The sequence below is a fragment of the Dysidea avara genome, chromosome 10 (genome assembly GCF_963678975.1).
Source record: "Dysidea avara chromosome 10, odDysAvar1.4, whole genome shotgun sequence".
Lineage (NCBI taxonomy): Eukaryota > Metazoa > Porifera > Demospongiae > Dictyoceratida > Dysideidae > Dysidea > Dysidea avara.
In genome coordinates, this window is record NC_089281.1 from 9,042,967 (window position 1) to 9,063,488 (window position 20,522).

The 20,522-nt window shown below is 37.1% G+C and overlaps 1 protein-coding gene across 2 annotated transcripts in view; it reads right to left on the bottom strand.

Moving 5' to 3' along the window:
• The window catches only part of LOC136268297 (uncharacterized), a 43,335-nt gene that overhangs the window by 22,662 nt on the left and 151 nt on the right, over window positions 1–20,522 (bottom strand). For both annotated transcript variants that reach the window (XM_066063595.1, XM_066063596.1), the window contains exons 2-3: window positions 18,465–18,647; window positions 6,407–6,582 (exon numbers count right to left, since the gene is read on the bottom strand). In XM_066063595.1, the coding sequence (XP_065919667.1) occupies window positions 6,407–6,582; window positions 18,465–18,647 (359 nt within the window). The remainder of the gene's footprint in view (window positions 1–6,406; window positions 6,583–18,464; window positions 18,648–20,522) is intronic.

The window sequence follows — 20,522 nt, forward strand, 5'->3', positions numbered from 1 at the left end:
AGTGGCCAAAACTCTAGTCCGCATGTACGCACGCACACATATATAAACATGCTTATAAACCTTACTAGTCTGATGCCATCCAAGCTTAGATTAAACTGTAGTCAATGACTCAATAAAACCATTATATTCTAAATAATCCTCACCACTACATTCAATTGTGGTAGCCAGTTTTTGTCTTGCCACTAGATTCAAGTTTAGCTAGTGTAGATAGTAAGAATTAGACAAGTAGTGGTTCAGTAGTTAGGTTTTGTTTTCTTAAATCATCTATTAGCTGTTATTCTTTACTTGAGAGAAAAATCATAGGCAATCAAGTTGATCACGTATGCTAAGCACCACACAATGATTGAGAGCCGAACACAGCAAATGTAGGTTAGTGCTATAGTCCAGCATACTAGCGGTCAAATGCAATACTGTAGAGGGAACATCACCGCAACATTTTGCATGGTCACCCACAGTCAATGTTGGAAACCTGGCCTTTATAAGAGAAGCAGCTGTCCTATTAGACTCTCTCCACTTATTAGGTGAGTAGTACATAACAGTTATACATGTACTTGTGCTCTGCCACTCCTGCCCGTTGTATAACTTGATAATAAATCCACATACTGGCCAATACCAATCAATAACAGGATATTAATATTACCCAATCTCAACATATTTCATGTTATAATTCCTTGTTAACCAGGCACATGCCCCTGGTTATACTGTAATTGTTTTGGAAAAAACATGTGTGAATCTGTGTCATTTTGTAGGGCTGTACCGATACCGATATTATATTGATATCGATACCGATATTATATTGATATCGGTACCAATATTACGAGTATCGGTATCGGCCAATTACAAGTCTATAGTACAGATACTTCACTTGAGTAGTGTAAGTACTTGAGTAGTGTAAGTACTTGAGTAGTGTAAGTACTAGTAAAAGTACTATAAAAAGCACTTAACTAGCTAAAGTGACCTTATAGACAAGTGGTAAGGTCTTGGATTATACTGTGAATTGTCCTGGGTTCAATTCTCCAAGTGGTTATGCATTTTTTTCTTTGTTTTTGAGGTTTTTTGTACCACTTTTTTGGTAATACATTTTTGTTGTATGATATACTACTCTGACATTGTACTGACCAAAAACAGACAAGTTTGGTTTGTGAACAATGTTTAGTAAATTCAACACCGCCATAGTGATTACGCTTTGTAATCTTATTATGCTATATCTCACAATAATACATATCGGTTACAATTATTAAGTATCGGCTGAATATTTAATATTGGTTTATTAGAAAACCTGTATCGGAAATAGACAATAAATATCGGATATTGGGGTATCGGCTGTAAAATGTGGTATCGGTACAAGCCTTATCATTTTGTCCACATGAAAAACATGTTTCTGTCAAAAGCAGCCTGCAAATGTGAATGAAGGCTTTGGTAAACACTTTCAAGAAGCTAAGCTTATGCTGAGGCCACTATTTCAAAATTGTAATTAAATGGGTTAAAGAAAATGTTGTGAAAAAACTTTCCTAATGGGCTATATGGGTGTAATACAATAGAAAAACAGTGTAATAGGCTTCATAGGATACTGAAAAAACAAATTTCTTTGAAGAGAAAGGGAGCGTATGCCGTAAATGAAAATGAAAATTAAGGAGGCTTTCTCTAAACAATTTGTGTGAGACTATAACACAGTTGAGAAGTTTCTGTGCATAATTTGTGGTTTAAAGACTTAGCAGTGCATACCAAATTATAATATAACTCATTAATTATGAAATACAATTACAGTATTTATAAATCTAATTATCTAGCTGAATTAATAATAGCAATAGTATGTATATAAACCCGTACATAAACATTATATACATGGTTGATTAATTACCTATTCACGTAGTTAGAATGGGATAGTATTAACTGTATGGGTGCCTGGTTTTTAGAAGTAGCATTACATCAACTTGTTTTTAACTGAAACCTGTCCTATCAAGTGAAAAAATCTACAAGAATATTGGGCCATTATTGGTTAGTGTTTTACAAGAATATACAGTTATCTTTAACAGGAAATGCAAATAGAATATTCCAATTGAATAGTCATTTCATTGACTGCCAGTCTGCTAATTTAAAAGTAAAAATTTTAATAAGGATCCAAGTCTTCTTACCAATACTGAATACAAAAAAAGTTCAAAATGCAAGGTGGATTACTCAGCATCTAGCCTCCAATGAACATCTCCAGTGAAGGTGAAAATGTGTGTATGAATGTGCTTGCACACATGTGACTACATACTACATGTATGTGAGCACAATTAAATAACCCAATGTGCATTACAAAACTACATGTACTAAATCCATTGATAATTTGGCTTTCGAGGCAGGACAATTTGTGCATCTGGCATGGATTAAGCAATGATTAGATACCTCCTATATAGCAGATACTCCAGTTGAGGGAGTCAACATACAGCACACCTTACTATTGATCACTGATGTGTTGAGTAGCATTGAAGATCAGTGAGCTCTTTTTATAGATAACAATGCGGAAGTAATTGTGGGTTTACATTTTGTGTGACATGATCTTTTACTCAACCCACAATCAATCTATCTATCTACTAGTATAAACCACATCATTTTCTAGTCCGTTAAAGACCACCAACTCAGATCTTTGTGGCAAAAACCTCGGGTTTTTATTTTTTAAATCACGAAGATCCTCATGATAGGTACTCAGAATACCAGGAATCAATACTGAGACGTTTGTGGTTGAATACATGAATAAATTTTGAAACAACAAGATGTTGCATTTATTGTAGCTAGTCTACTGGCCAGATATCCAAGTTTTGTGTAAGAAAACAGCAAAGAAACATTAACTCATGCTGTTTTATAAAGAAATATAATGAGTATCTGGTGATTTTATATCAAATATAATACAGAGATCATCCCCTGCCACCCGCTCAAGTTGTGTTGTCTATGGATTGTCATTTTGGGATAAGGATCATTTCTTGTAAATTGACAAGTCACAACAATGACTGCCTCTATCAATAGAAGGGACCCAGTCAAAGGAAACAACCTATTATTTACAGCACTTAACAATGATTTAATAATAACACACTGAGTTTATTCATTGCCATATGGTGACTGTATGATAGCAGAAACCTGTAGTGCATGCCCATCCTCCTTGTTTCAGAGAAGCCATTGTATACTAAACTTTCCACGGTTCAAGTGAGCTAGTCATGATGCCCTTGCCACAATTCCTTCTAATACAAATGACAGTGTGTGCTGGACATTATAACAATGAGAGAAAGACTCGTTCTCTGAATTCTGTAACCAAGCGTATCTCTGGTGAAGCATGAGGTGAACAGTACCATGAATGCTCATCCCGGTAGGTTGTAACAGGGAAAAGGATGGAGAGCGCTGCAGCCATGCTAAGGAAGATAGCCTCCTTTTATCTACCACTGGTGATTGCAAAAGCCCAGGAGGTAATCTCAATCAACATTCTAAAATGGCCCCATATTCTCTTTTCCTTGCACGTTCATTGTAACTGCTTGAAGTGGGGGTGAGGTGCTAACACTTCATAATAATCTAGTTTGTGATGTATTCTATGGCAACATCAGTTTCTAGGTTACAGTTCTTCACCTTCGCAAGCATTACTAAACTTTACAGTGTGTTTAGTCATGGAAACTCAGAGTAAACAAAGTCTTACCTAACTGGCATAGCAAATCTAATCAACAGGTGTTGTGAGTGGTACTACACTCCCACACATGTGAAAACATAGTACACTCACTGTACAGCTAGCAATGCATATTTGGGTAAAGTGTACATAGTGTGTATATGTGTGTACGTGCATGTGTGTACGTGCATGTGTGTAGGGAATGCTTGTAGTTAGTGCAAATATTTGCAGCAAGTGTACAGTATGTGCTTGAGGTGTCATGTGTATATAAAGTGCATGCATGCACACACGTTTGGTAAAGTTGCACACTTCTAGACTGCATGTGAGTGTGCATGCTGGCAATGTGTATGTGAGCTAAAGCTACAATATTATTTTATATGCCACTGTAGTGGTTAGCTATATCCTGTTTGTTGACACCAGCACTACTTAAAATACCACACAATAACTCCTAAAACCACAGCTATTGCATAATGTAATAGTAAGTATATCAGTGAACAAACAATTAATTCATTACATTCGATGGGATTCAATGGGGCTGGGTACTAAAATTGCCATCTGTATTAAAGCTAGGCTAAAATACATCTTCATCTCAACTATAAGATACATGCCTCTGGGTCAGTTTAAAATGCTGGGGTGCTAAAAACTAGCCAATGATTCGAATAAGTGTGCTATACAAGAGTCCAGAGGAAGGTGGAAGCAGTTTAAATGAATAATGTACAATTGTTCATTATCTGGGATGAACCAAATCATGTGGATGATGTGGCATCACTGTCTTGGTGAAGAGAATATGCATACCTGTTCAAATGCAATGTTGTCTCGCATTAGTGTGAGGGATTTAAAAATTTGCTAAGGAATTGGGATGAATACTTGCGAATGAAATGACTACCACGCCCTTTAATTAGCAAGTTTTTTAATTGCTCGCACTTGTGTGAGACGACATTGCATTTGAGTGGTACGTGCCATATGTGTGAAAGTGTTGTATCAATTTTGCCCTGAAACTAAACAGCTTTCCAAAATAAAGTACAATCCTTACACAAAGCAGAATCTAAATATGATCCAAAGTGATTCACACTGTTTGCTAGCATCTGCTATTAGCACACCAATGGGTGCAACCATAATTGACAGTTTTCCAGACATTCAGTGTGGAACTTATAAATGTGATGAAAATGAAGACACTTGTATCATTTGGACATCCCAAAGTACGTATCCCTTAGCATGTATATATATATACTGACCTGGAGAATCACGATTACCAGAAATCTTTTGGTCAGTCCCAAGACATTCACAATACACATGTTTCACTGTACCTGTTATTACTAACTATCGAATTTTCAGTTATATTATATTTATCCATATACAAGTCCGCGTGTAAAGTGACAAGCCTGGTATCTATTTGGGCCCAGCTATTTATTTCTTAGATCACATGAGACAAAGAGCGAGTATGAACAAAGTGGTGCTAAGAATGCTTATATAATCGACTTACAGTGTAGAATCTGCACTTAAAAATATAGGTGAAGGGTATTAATGCAGCATATAGACTCTTGTCAGAGGAGGGCAGAAGTGTTGTTTGAAAATGTTACGTTAATTGTGTACCTCTTTGTAATAGTTAACACTTATTGATATGTGACAACTTCAGTGCCAGAGCATCCAAGATACAAGATCAGTCTTTGCACAGTATCATGAGTTATGGCTTAACTGCACACCACATTTACAAGTCTTAGTCCTATAGGCCCTCATATATGCATTGATTTAGCGCTACCATGCCCAGCAGGTTGCCAGGTGTTGTATAACCTAATTATAACCACTACATTCTTTTGTCCATATATGAAGTACGCCTATCCATAAAAGGCAGCAACAAAATCTAAGCTGTAAACAAGTCAGGTGAAACCTATAACCAATCACAACTGTTTCATCATCTTTTAAAATGGCGATTTAAAAAGACATGCACTATTACTTGAACTTCTGTGTTTTGTTTGCAATTACCCTACAGCTGGTGTACGTAGCTATAAGTGACTGATTCTTGGCATTGTACATCCTGTATTGTAATATAAATTTATCATCATTTTGTCCAGCACAAGCAGCTCAATACAACTGTAGAAGGGAACCTCCTTATAATGCACACTCAGATAATTTTGACAGTTACAAGAAGGCTACCGTTTTTCACCACAGGAAATTTTATCGGTAGATGTGTCAGAAAACTTTAAAAATAAAGTCAAGCCTATGTGCTGTACCAAAGTAAGTATTGTCTAACTGTTGGCGACAGGATCTGCAATAACCTCACACATTTGTGCATTTTCAAATTCCATTTCAATCCATTTCCTTATCTAGATAGGGCCAGCCCTAGGAGCTACAAGTTACAGCACTACAATGTGGTAGCAACAGAAAGATCAATTTGTACAGTGACAATATGGAAATGGGTGCTTTAATTAAACTCATATGTCCCATCTCCTTGGAAACACCACAAAACAAAGATTTTTGAGCTCCTCTTGCTTTGGGAACACGATGTTACCACAGCTTTTGCTGTTAGCGCCTGCCTTCATCATGAAACAAGTGCTCAAAAAATTTATGGGATTTTTTATAATTCCACCTATTGTCATGAATTTTACTATAAAATTAGGGTTGCTCAACCATGTGGGAATCTTGTAGATATGACACACAACAGCAGCCCTAAATTTACTACCACCCTAAGGTTTGTTTCTATACAGCAAACATGTACAAAGCATTAAACAAAACAGGCTACATAAAGTGTCAAGATATAAAACAAGTACTTACTTCAAATTGTTAACATTGTCTGATCCATCCAAGAAAGAATTAAAAGAGGGAGTAGGCGTGGACACCTTTCGGTTTATCTTGCGTTGCACAAGTGGCTTAGTATTCTGTGCTGCTTTTTTGTGCTTGCGTAGCTTCACGCCATCCTGAAACTCAGTCACCATGGAAATGTTTGTATTCTGTAACAAGAGACAGTAGGGCTACATAACTTGAACAATTAACCAATCATAACTATGTTATTACTTCCAGGTAACAAAAATAAAATTTATGTATTTTTAGTAACTAAAGAAACCAACATCTTTCCACTCCTGAATATGCCCTAACAGCAAATGGAAAGGGACACACATCATTCTGAAAGTTATTAATAGTAGGTCTAGTAGGCTGGCACTGACCAATATCAGTGCTAATTATGTGTTGTTTCCCTATTTTAAATTGTATGGAGTACAGTGTGTGTGTGTGTGTGTGTGTGTGTGTGTGGAGGGGGGGGCAATATAGCCAAGTGGTTAGGGCATCCGCCTGGTAATCGAAAGGTTCCAGGTTTGATTCCCAGCTGGGCCACTTTGGTGTTGTTGTTGTTTCCTTGAGCAAGAAACTTTACTCACATTGCTCCAGTCTACCCAGCTGTTGAAATGGGGACCTGGTGGTCTGGTGCCAACTGGGGAAGCAGCTTTAACATCAATGGGTACCTGGTGTAAACTGGGGAAGCAAATGCTCAACTGTCCATGTCTCATATAGCAGTTGAAGGTCCAGGTGGGACTTTGGGTGCCCACACCTTCAACTGTGAGACATGTCTCCTGGTCCTACCTCAGGAGGGCATGCCTACACTGACCCATAGAACCTGAGTAGCGCACAGGTTCCCCGGCGCTGGCCACTGGGCAGTGTGACCACTTGGCAGCAGCTTTGGCTTTTGCTTTGTGTGTGTGTGTGTGTGTGTGTGTGTGTGTGTGTGTGTGTGTGTGTGTGTGTGTGTTAGGTACACTGTATGGCTATGCCATGTCTTACATAAGTTACAAAAACAGTTAAAGCCATATGCAGTTGTAGAGTTTGAACTGAACATTATTTGCGTACTTCTGTAAAAGAATGCTAACTCCCACACCTGTTAGGCCAGTTGGAATTCACAAGTACAGATGTACATGCACGTGTATGCTTGTATATGTAATAAAATAATCATGCTACAGTGTATCTGTAAACATGATACGGCAGGTACAACTTCATCTTTGCCATAAAATTGTCCTCAATATGCTTCAGAAAATATTGTTTTGTACCAAACAAAGTCAAGTCCAATAGTGCTAAGATTGAGCCCAGGAAAAATGGTCCTAATGACAGCAAGGTCATGATGTCACAGTAGCTATGTATACATTAACTACTTGACACAAATATTATAACAAAATGGTTCCAGTGACTACATGAAGTAAGGCTTCACTACACTAGCTAAAAGCATATCTGCTACTACCAAGAGTGACTCTTATTGTAGTTCACACTACCAGAAAATGTGACTGTGTATGTGGGCATATGGCCTGTGATATCATCAAAGTACAGGGTTTTCCCATTATAACAATACAAACCTACAAACTTCACAGGTGGCTAACTGACTGACTGACTACTAATTAAGAAATATGCCAACTTTGTACCTCAAAACTAAACACATACCTAATCCAGTGACCCTGATGTTTTTATACAAGTATACCTACCTAAACATTATCATTTTAACTTTTAGAAATATCTTGCCCTTGGAAATCGAATTATAATGAAAGTACTCAACAGCGTCACAGTGTACAATGCTTAAAGATAACAGTCTGTGATTCCAACTAAACAAGCTCATAGAAATACCTAACAATCCTTATGGACCAAATACACTGTAACACGATTCACATGTTGCAGTATATTTTCTTTAAGCAGCAGAAAGTTTATAACAGGTTGTCATATACTTAAATTGATCAAATACATCACACAACAAAATCCAAACATAGTAGTCCAACAGGATAACACATAAGCACACAGGATGGTACTAAGGCGATTGCATACTTAACATTGTCGCGCATCAAATAACCAGATGATACATTGCCCATATAAAGCTTTGGAAGTGTGGCAGTCATTACGAGACAATTAAGACAATACACTAGTTGGAATAAAGCAATTATCTTCACCAACTGTGGAACGACTAAACCATGGCTAACCGCAAGCAAAAATGAAATGCATTAAATAACTTCTAAAAGTATGACTTGCTAAACAAAATTTAATTTAAAACCATATAAAAATTAAGTACTGAGAACACTTTTCCTTGAATACATAACTATAGTGTAGCCTTATATACACTGCAGGTCAACATCAGTAAACACTAAAGTATAAAGGTAACTGAACTGTACTATCATACACTGAATGGGACATCTATTAATTAATATAGCAGTAATATACATAGCTATGTCAGCATGGCTGCTGTGATTCTTAATTCTTCTGAACTATTTCTGGAGTATATGATGTCACAGCCAATAGAACAAACACAATACTTGTTTTTTTCCCTATTCATCATCAACCACATCCAAACACTATTTACCAATGTCCCTTTTAAAACAGGAAGTCAGTAACACAATAACCTGCCCAAATAAGATCACCATATTGAACACTTCGTCATGGTATTTCACAACCCAGTTGTCAGTTATTTCCCAACATACACATCGTGTTCGTTAGAATAGCAAACTGTTGTGTTAATAGGCTGGACTTTAAGTGCATTCATAAATTCCTTGAAATTAAACATATGCTAAGTCTTATGATGAAACAAAGTGGGCACAGCAGCAACAAGTATCATCAAGTGATCCTTATGATAAACAGGAGTGGGTAGTAATATTATTGGTGTGTCCTAAATAGTCAATTGGTCTGACAAGTAATCAGTCTGGTGGGCTGCCAGTTGAAACGCCCACTTGTCACAGCTACATAGCTTGGAAATGATTATTAACTTGGCTGTTAACTTGTGAAGGATACATCATTGAATTCTAATGACTGGTTTCTTCTGAGTTTGCAAAATGAGTTTACTGAGCCCACAAATTTGACTGCCACACTTTAGAACAACCACCCATCTTAAAGGTTTTGCATCAAGAATAGAATATAAAGATTCCATCATACTGTACAAGCATCCAGCTTTTCCAAATCCACCAGACTTCGTATGCTTGTTAGCATGCTCAGTACATACACAGAATAACGTGGTATTTCTAATAGATCTTACTGTGAAAATGAAGTCACAACCATTATGTTTGTTTAACTCTGCTAATATCCTCCTTTAACTCAGCAATGAAGTCACAACCATTGTTTACATTCAACTGCGGCAATGTTGTGGACATAATTGGTTTGGTCTACCTCATGGTTGAGTTAACCTGTCACCCTTGTGCTATACCAACTCTTGCTAATAGCTAATTTGGCACCAATCCCCTTTGTATTAACATCACACTGAGAATGTGTGTGTGTGTGTGTGTGTGTGTGTAGTGTGTGTGTGTGTGTGTGTAGTGTGTGTGTGTGTGTGTGTGTAGTGTGTGCGTGTAGTGTGTGTAGTGTGTGTGTAGTGTGTGTGTGTGTGTGTGTGTGTAGTGTGTGTGTGTGTGTAGTGTGTGTGTGTGTGTAGTGTGTGTGTGTGTGTGTGTAGTGTGTGTGTGTGTGTAGTGTGTGTGTGTGTGTAGCGTGTGTGTGTGTGTGTGTAGCGTGTGTGTGTGTGTGTAGCGTGTGTGTGTGTGTGTGTAGCGTGTGTGTGTGTGTGTGTGTGTGTGTGTGTGTGTGTGTGTGTGTGTGTGTGTGTGTGTGTGTGTGTGTGTGTGTGTGTGTGTGTGTGTGTGTGTGTGTGTGTGTGTGTGTGTGTGTGTGTGTGTGTGTGTGTGTGTGTGTGTGTGTGTGTGTGTGTGTGTGTGTGTGTGTGTGTGTGTGTGTGTGTGTGTGTGTGTGGCCATTTAATCCCCAAATGTGTCATTAGTGTACAAAGTAACCTGCCTAATACAGCCACCTCTTAATAAAAGGTCAGGAAAGTTTGGTCCAGTAGTGATCGGAATAGATTAGTTTCACTGTATGTAGGTAGCATTGAACTACTTCATTGTGACAATTTATTTTGTTGAGACAACCTGATTAGACAGGTTTCGCTGTATGTCGATCGCCACAACCTCTTTTAAACAGACTGACTACATTACATGCCTCTACATAATTTGCCTTTAAAGAAAAAACGTTTACTTAGTTTGCAGTTGATGTACACAGCACTCAAAAGGCTTGTAAGAATTCTTATGGAATTAGACTTTGTGCTTGTGACAGTTCACAAGAGGTACATGATAAAGAATTTGTTGAATGTTTCACATGACCAATAAAAGAAGTATATACCACAAGACAAACAACAGAAAGGGTAAAGTGCAAAGGTTAGTTTCTATTCCTTTTCATTGCAGCCCTTCTAGTTGTGAATGAATGCCAGCACAAGGTATCTCATTAGTGGAGGAAGAAGTGTGAGAATATCACCATACTACTGCACCAACAGCAGCCAACCTTCACACCAATGACTTCAGTGTCAACATGGAAAGTTACATCAAGTTAGCATTTAAATAGAAAGAAGCTCTGTACATGTAACTAACTCTTGATGTAACAGTTTTAACCCATAAGGATTGTGCAGCCCTGTACAAAAGCACAGAAGACTCAGGATTCATCTAATACTTTGGTTAAACTTCAGACATATTCATGAACTCAAGCAAGAGTTCAACCAGCTGAACTCAAGACACTACAGTAGATCCATGCCATCTATTATCCCAGCCAGGTACATGGCTTAGCAAAGAAGCAAGTCACATGAATGAGACAAAAGGGTATCCGATACTGAAATGAGTACCAGGTACTGTGCTTGGTTGCATGATGACATAATTATGTATGTCAATACCACATTGAGTCACTAGCCAACCTCATTTAGTATACTTGTACAAACAATAGGTAAAATTGTTGTTTTCAAGATACAAATATGGCAACAACTGAATACTCATACCAGATAAGGAATATGGCACTTGGATAGTTACATTGGTACTTGAGTATACTGTTAAGATCTCCAGCTTACATGTCATCAAGTAATAAGACACCATGAATGTTGTGGAGTTTTATTCATGGAATTTAATGCACTTTTTGTGTCAGAAACACAGTCATGGTTACTGCAATAATCATTACTGTTACTTGAAACACTGTCCTGCATCACATAAACATGGCTAGAAGTTAGCGATGTGCAATATACCAAAAATTTATTGACATTGCAATAATTTTTCCAATACCGATCGTATTGTCTCAATATTTTTATAACCTATATCAATACTTATCATATTTTGGTACAATTTTCTATATATTGAGTAATATTTTGGTAATTTACAACTGTTGGTGTGTCATTGTGCAATCACGGTAGAAATGAAGCTCAGTTCTGTACAGTTTAGGCTACTCCAAATAAATTCTCTGTTTCCCATCCACCACCAGCATCTAGTTACTATCAGCTCTAAATATTCCATTATTCCGTATTCTTCCATTATTTTCTGGTTATTCTTGCATACTGACAGACTCAGTAAAAGCCATTTTGAAACAGTGTCAGCTCATGTGTCAGCAGCGCTATCACGTTAGTCTTGGCCCAGACCCCACCCACTGCGTTGAGTAGGGTCTGGTGGCTTACGCTACGTTTTTGGGTCCGCCGACATATTATTTACTGAGGATTTCCAAATCTTTACAATGCCTAAGCGCAATGCGTTTACGTGAATGCCTATCACGTGAAATTTAAAATTGTCATGAGACAAGTTAAACACTGACACGCGAGTATAAAATCTATCAACAAGTGACTTGGTTGAATCACAACCATTGGTCTGGTCTACACTGCCGCATGAATAAAGGCAGGAAGTGACGTACTGGATCATGTTTTCCGCTTTGCATTTCAGACGTGTTGCAAAGATTTGGAAATCCTCAGTATGCATTTGTATCCATGGTTACAGTCGGCCATCTTCGTCGTTCTAGCCTATCAAATCGCAGTACAGCTGAATTAAAGCGTCTGATTGGTCAGAAAGGAAAAAATGGCATAGGGCTCAAAACTCTTGTGTTGTCACCAGACCCTACTCAATGCAATGGGTGGGGTCTGGGCACGAGACTACTATCAAGTCAGCACAAACTTAACGTTTGTGCTATTATTGCAACTTAAAAGGAAGGAAAAAGTTTAAGCATGCTTTTATGTAGCTTTTATGGTTGTGCCAGGAAAATAATGGCTTGAAAAGCTGCCAATCTTATAATGAAATAATGGAAATGAACCGCCCGCCCGCATGCAAATATGCTTGAGTCCAGGACGGGAAACAGAGAATTTATTTGGAGTGGCCTTAGCTATTTTAAAAAGTGTCTACCAGTTTCCAAGGCTTATATATTATTAGCTTATTATTAGCTTCATCACAAATTCTGTTTAGAGCATAATTGTAAAGATTGGCTGCCCACACAATTAATCAAAAGAAAAACCGAAAAAGTATTGAAATATCACCAATTATCATATCGATATTGTACCGAAACCAAAATCCTAATATCACAAATCACTACTGCACCTCCCATAAAAAATTCACAAAGAACCAACGAGCCATCATGGAGTTAAACACAAAATCGCACATTGTGCCGATATTAGTCAATCATGGAAGTACAGTTGCCAATAATAGGTATATACCCTCACATGAGATGATTAAAATTTGGTGCACTAAGAGACGAAGGACTGCTCTGTTAAATGGTTCAAACTGGAAGTTCATACACCATTGAATTAAGGAATTACGATTGGGTGATGAAACGGTGCCGATAATTGGCTTAGGCACTATGGTGATGTAATTGACTTTCACATTTGACTGTTAATAAGCAGTACTTCATGCTGCTGTTATCCAAGTAACAAATCCAGCAACACAGATCAGCATAATGACCATTTCATATTTTACAAAAGCATAAACTATACCTACAAGCATGACCACTTCTCTATCAACTATTATTTAAGTATTCTGTTTACTATATACTATCGAATCATCGCTAAGGAATAGACAATTCAGGTGTTCCACAGTGAATTCTAATATGGTAAGTAATCTATGGATCAAATTTGTTTTGACCTTATTAAGGATATAATGGTACTAGGTAGGTCATCCCGTGATACAGTAGGGAATTCTAAATTGTCTAGGCTTAATCAGTTAACAGGTGACCTTATTACATTACATAATTACCTGGATTATCCCCATACATTTTAAATGGATTGCTAAAAAGAGATAACTAGTTTAACACCAGTAAACAAACACAATGCACAGTTTTATAGCCAATCATATTTACAAAAGTTCAGTTTTATAAATGCACGAGGTTACTCAAGAATGATACAGTATATAAGTAGTTTAGCATTGTGGTGCTTAAAGATCTTTAAATCAAATCTACAACAATGTTGCAGTCATTCAATGGCAGAAGATTGGTCATGCTTACAATTCCGTAAGAAGTTTTACTCAAACCCTCATACCTATGTATTAACACAAAGCACATTATACAGCAAACAGTCACCCCCACACAATATGCATGCAGCTATACTAGCAATATATCAAGTGCGTATTTCTTGTGAATGTGACAAAACATCAATATTGAGCATTATGTAATACACAGACACAGACACAGACACAGACACAGACACCAATACATCATATCAGGAGTCCATAATAGAGAAGACTCTTGTTGATCATATGTACAGGCTGGCAAGGTCCAAGAAGTACACGTTACTTTTAACAACACTATCACAGGTGATAGCTGATACCATAGCACTGTGCCTAGAATCCCCTTTCACAATAGAAATAAGAACACTAGCTACACAACACAACTTGTTTTTTCCTTTAATAACTACCTTCCTACAGGAGCATGAACTTATAGTTATTTTGCATGAGCTGCAAATTCTCAAAGGCATCTAGAGTTCACTATACAGTACCTATAATCATAGCTACCAAAACAATTCAAAACTACAATACAATATTCAGAGAGGGAAGTAAAGCACTGCCGTACATGCATACGAAAAATACAGCACAAGGGGCAAGAGACGAGACAAAAACAAGCACAGCAGTGGTACTTTATGAGTCGTCTTCATTGGAGCGTTCATCTAAGTTTTAGCAATAATCCTCCCACGCATAGACTATTTCATAGCAATAAGCAAGCCAACAACCAAAGGTTTCCCACCAGATAAATTTCTCAAATGAAACTCTGTCAGGAGTAATTTAATACTACAAATTGAGTGCTAAACACATTAATGGCTTAACACATGTGATGCATATTAGTCACTGGATGTGATCAATCAACATCGACCATTCACATCACACACAGGTTAAACAGGTCAAACTCATAACCTGAACAATAGCAACAAGTAAATGATGATGAACATGGCATAAAACTTATGACAGATCGACAACAATTACATTTATACAACCAATTTGATGATCGTGATTAAACATTGATAAGATTTACAGAAAGGTGCTATGATGTTGTCTGTAATCTGAGAGGATTTTCTAAGGTAGCACATTGTTATCATCCTTCTAGTATAATTTAAACATTCTAATACTGTGTTTGCAAAATTGCGGGGATGTGTAGTTCAACTGGCAAGAGCAGCAGAAGTCAGTCACAAAATCACACCCAGACCAGCATACACTACAGCATGTAGCCAATGTTAGCAAGTCACTTTAACAAAGTTTAAGCTGTTTAGCATATCCAAATAAGGCATATTTGGGATCCACCATTTTGTGTAACAATGCTTGGTTGCATAATCAAACATCATGGGGTTATGATGAATACATACACAAATATTACCATCTTAGTCACCACTTGTCTAAAGGAAAGGCCATGACACACCACAAACTAAACAAAGCACATTAAACAATACAAACCCAAGTTTTATATAAGGAGTTAATATGGTTGTTTACTAGCCTTAGCAGTCAAACCAGATTAAAGGAAAAGCCATCTGGAAGGGATTATCAACAACATAATTGAATTTCTACAGTATGTAGTTTACCTGTAGTCAGTTTGCTGTCTCAGCTAATAAACTACATTGACTTTTTACACCACTTAAATTTATTATAGTACAATAACACAATCTAGTAATTCTTGATGGATGAAGAGTACTAACCAAATTATCACCCAGCACTTGTATACTAAAATTCTAAAATCCTTGATAGGTGAAGCTCAAGCAGCATGCTAAATAGATTGTTTCAAACAGTTTTCTATACCGCTCATCGTATATAAATTCCCCAACTTAAAACTTGTAAGGTAGTCACTGAACCAGCTCAGGCTTGGTCATACAAGTACTGTTTCACGTAGTGGGTTGGAAATCCTGCCATAAGCTGACCAATGCGACCAGCTCAATACAGATGTTTGTAATTGAATAGAAAATTCAACCTAGAAAATGTCTTAGTGATACAAATATGGTTTAGGCCCTGCAATGGAGGGTATTGTTTCAATGTAGTGAGTAGGCTAAAGTACACCCACAAAGAGTACCCCCTTAAATCTCGTAACCACTTCTAGCACTTTGTAGCTAAAGGGGGTGGAGGGGTATGTTTTGTTGTATAGAAACTATACAGCATATCTATCATGTCCTACAAAGGATTTACCAATTAGTGTACATTACTTTTAACACTGATTGAACACTACACATTGCAGCTGGTGAAATTAGATTTTTTTCTTTGTGTGTGTGTGTGTGTGTGTGTGTGTGTGTGTGTGTGTGTGTGTGTGTGTGTGTGTGTGTGTGTGTGTGTGTGTGTGTGTGTGTGTGTGTGTGTGTGTGTGTGTGTGTGTGTGTGTGTGTGTGTGTGTGTGTGTGTGTGTGTGTGTGTGTGTGTGTGTGTGTGTGTGTGTGTGTGTGTGTGTGTGTGTGTGTGTGTGTGTGAATATATATTTTTTCTTAACCTGTTATGGTATGCATATAGCTAACAGCAATTTTCAATTATCAAATCATAATCTGCCAGTTAGAGCAGGCATGGAAAGATTCAACCATGGCATTGTGTTTATGTGTATGTGCGTGTGCACACGCATACATATATTTCCATAAACTGTGTATGGTAAACATACAGCTAATACTGGTGAGGTGAAATATCACCGTACAGATCACATTGCATCATATTGTGAACTAAGCAGGTAATACTACCTTATCAAAACAAATACTCCAACACATATTTTAATAGGCCTGGCTCCTCCTATTTAACAGCTGTAAACAATTAGCGAGCAGACAAGAAAGGATACATCGCTAATAAAAACTTGCAATGAATATATTGATAGGTTTGTTTTTTCCTTTCTCTTCCTATGTGTGAAGAACTACAACAGTACAGCCAGACTCATAAAAATGCTCATCATAGTTTTTATGCTTATATGCTGTTGTTAATAAAATGCAGATGGTCACTTAGCAATGGTGCAAAGGCATTTGCATAAACTACATTGTATGTGGAAAAAAGAATGGCAAATTGTAGTTTTGTATTAATCAGTTGTTTTTTTTTTGCTCTAAAGCTGTACACATGTGCAGTATGTGTAAAGTTCAAAATACCATCATCATCAGACACATACAACCATGCACTCTGTACTTCCTACCATGTAAAGAGCTAAATGTTAACAAAAAGTTATTCATCTAGTATTTATTAGCAGACTGGCTGCTTTCGTCAACCCAAGCGTTAAATATGTATAAAGTTTACATCCTGATGTACTTGGAGAAATCTTTTTAAGTAAGTCGGCATGTATCATTCCAATATAGAAATATTATGCTCTGCGCAAATAGTGTGTGTATTGTAGAATTTACTGCTTTATAGACTTGTGTACAAGAGAACTTTACACCTTGAAATTACACGCCCAGTGTTAGCAAAATAATTATTGATAAAACTCCTCAATACACTAGTGTTATAGATAAATAGATATTACTACTTACACCTTACACCCTAGCATAAAGACAATAGAAAATGAAGTGTGTTACATTAGAAACAAGTTATAGATTGGAATAGACCAAATACACACATATTAATGATGTGTTATTCATAATTTCACACTTCACTTATGTAGCCTTTCAATAATCAGGTAAATTGGCCAAGTTATGCTGTAACTGTATAGAGACTATAGGCAATGTATACAATTATAATTTTCACACTAACTATAAAAGGTCATATAGTATTCCCTTTGACATTGTCAAAACAGAAGGAAGTATGTATATATAGTAACTGTCCTGATTGTGCATTTCTAGCTAAAGATTATAACTAAAGTTTCTAGCTAAATTACATCATTGCCATGCACAATAGTGATCCATTAGAATACAATGATAACATGTTACACACCCACACAGGCGTTAATAAAACCCCAGAAAATTCCCCCAGACCTCCCTGACGTTGTCACAATAACAAAGCCAAGCCCAGCAAATAACTTGACACCACAAACCATACAATGTTAGGCACAATTAGGGGTGGTCTAAATATGGTTTAATTCACTTAAATGAACAGATTAAAAAATGGCCTGTTTGTTGAAGTTAAAATGCACACTACAATAGTTGTTACCAATAGATTGATGTTAGGAACTGTAGGAGTTGACTGTTTACTAAGAAATAAAGTAGCGCAAGACTGAGTTACAGAGCGGAAAATTAGCTGGTTTATATCCCAGCCATATTACGATGTCAATCCCACATCTTCCATGATTTGGCAATAACTAATCTGTAGTTGTAATTATTTCTACAAGCTCTTCTGACCTACAGACCAGTATGCATATATGGTAATGTTGGAAACATTAAACAATGATGAATTTCAAAAAATGAAAAACTTAAGAGGAGTGAAGAAAACACTGTACATGGGCCACAAAAGTGCAAGTTACACATACGTAATCTTGAACCCATTTGTCCTAGCTACAAGGTATGTGGTAAAATGGATGCATAATTTATTGTAATACACTTAGGAAATACTTCAAATGGTGTTTCAAAATGAAGTCGAGTTATGTCACCTGTTCACCAAAAAAGGAGTGCCACATTACTAAGGCTTACAAATTCAGTTAGCATTTCATAGTCTTATATTATTAGTTCAGGCATGTCACTTACACATAGCAGGTTTCCAGAGAAAATGACACGGTAGTTTGTGATGTAGAGTGCACCAATCATCGGCTCTTCTGCAGCATCGATACACATAATCCTATGTTCCTTGATAAGTAGTTCTTCTCCTGGTAGCAGAGCAGGTAGTGGGATATGCTCAGGGCAGTTTGTTGGTAAGGATGGTTCAACCTCCTGTTAACAAACAAGGTACTTGTTGAAACAATATTAGGGACAAGAAGTGGTTATGTCATGTAACACACACAGACTGAACACAGACCAACAGATGCAAGATACATTACACAAACACAAACAATAAAAAACAAATGGGCAGCCACTTTGTTTCCAGACTGGGTCATTATAAATGTCATATTGCTCTCCTAGGTGTAACACCAGATTAGGCTTTTGAGAGTTACATAAAACACAACCTCTGTTCTGTCACACTTGGCACAGGAGAGAATTACCTTCTTCAACAAGGGAGAGCAGCTGAAGAGGATGCAGGACTTGTACATACAGACAAGGAAACTGCACTGTACAGCTCAATGTTATTTTATATAAAAATCCGTTACACTATACAAGTTTATTTAGTGACATAGAAACACTAATTCCTCCCCTGATAAACACAACCATTTACTGTTTTCAGGTTAAACACATCAAGTATTTGTGGTTGTTCACAAGTCCAATATAAACATACATCACCTGATGTGTTGTATTTCCCACCTGGCCACACCACATTGTACTCAAACAAGACCCATTGGGAGGTTCAAAATGTAGCAACAAAACAAATATAGGTGGGCAAATGAATATTTTTTTAAAGAATCACTACACAATTCCTTAACTCACACTTTATCCAATGAGCTGTATTGTTTTTATATGAGGCACAAAGAGCTTACAATATTGTCTGTATACGCTTAAAACCACAATATGTGCTGTGGAGAAAACACATGTGGCAGTTAATTGAGCGTGCAATTTTCTCTGATTGCACAATAAAGCTTAACCCCCCCCCCCCCCACATGCTATTCTATACTATTTCAAAAGCCATTATACAACGTACTTCTGAGCAGCCTTAAGGGCTTACAAATCTCACAGTGAGATCAAATTGTTTTTAGCTAGTTGAGACAAAACAGCTGGACTTGCCACAGAGGGCATTAGCTGCCTAACAAGTACACACATGAAACATGTATGTACATACAAGCACACCTCAGTGTCACACACACACTAACAGGTATATGCATGCACACACATTAACCAACAATAAGGCATACACAAAAATTGTTTAATCAGACACATAGGAATGAGCCTTAAGGATTTCTTGAAGAGAAAATTTGTTGAGAGCCAAAAACAGTGAGAACATCTATAAATAAAACTGTAAGCAAATATCAGTCAACCTCAAGGTTTTGAGAGTCGTTGATTGCACCGACTTTGTGAAAGCATAGACTACCTACGACATCATTCAAAAACAAATTCAGCAATATCCGGAAATTTAATGATCTACACATAGCAAATCTCAAAATAAAAACAGTCTGTGAAAGTTGATAACACCCTGCCCTTATCATGCATGCAGACCATTAAATTACAATTTACAAAGATCTACCTATATGCACACACGCCTTACAAAATTATGGTAAGTTTTATGAAAACATATAGTTAATGCAAATCAGAAACCAAATAAAAGGTCTCTATAGAAATGGTACAAGGAAGTCACCAACACATCAGATGCCTTATCAGTAAAGCCAAAATCACTGAAGCTCACTTTTAGCAGAGATACTCTATCCACTAGAGGGTAGAGTATCTATGGTTTAAAATATTGGCCTTGCTTTTCGTTAGCCATGGGCCATAGTTCGTTAACCTATGTATAAATGCACAGTGCTACATCACGTGACGTAACCCTTCTAATAGATTTGGGCAGTAGAAGGTAGGCTTATTTACTAGTTATAAATGACAGATATGTGTGCACACAAGTGGCTATAGAGAAAAAGGGTCATCGCTGTTATTTTACAGCTACACGTACACCAATTTACTGGAATACAAGAGCCATGATCTCCTATTACACGTTGATGTTGCATACTT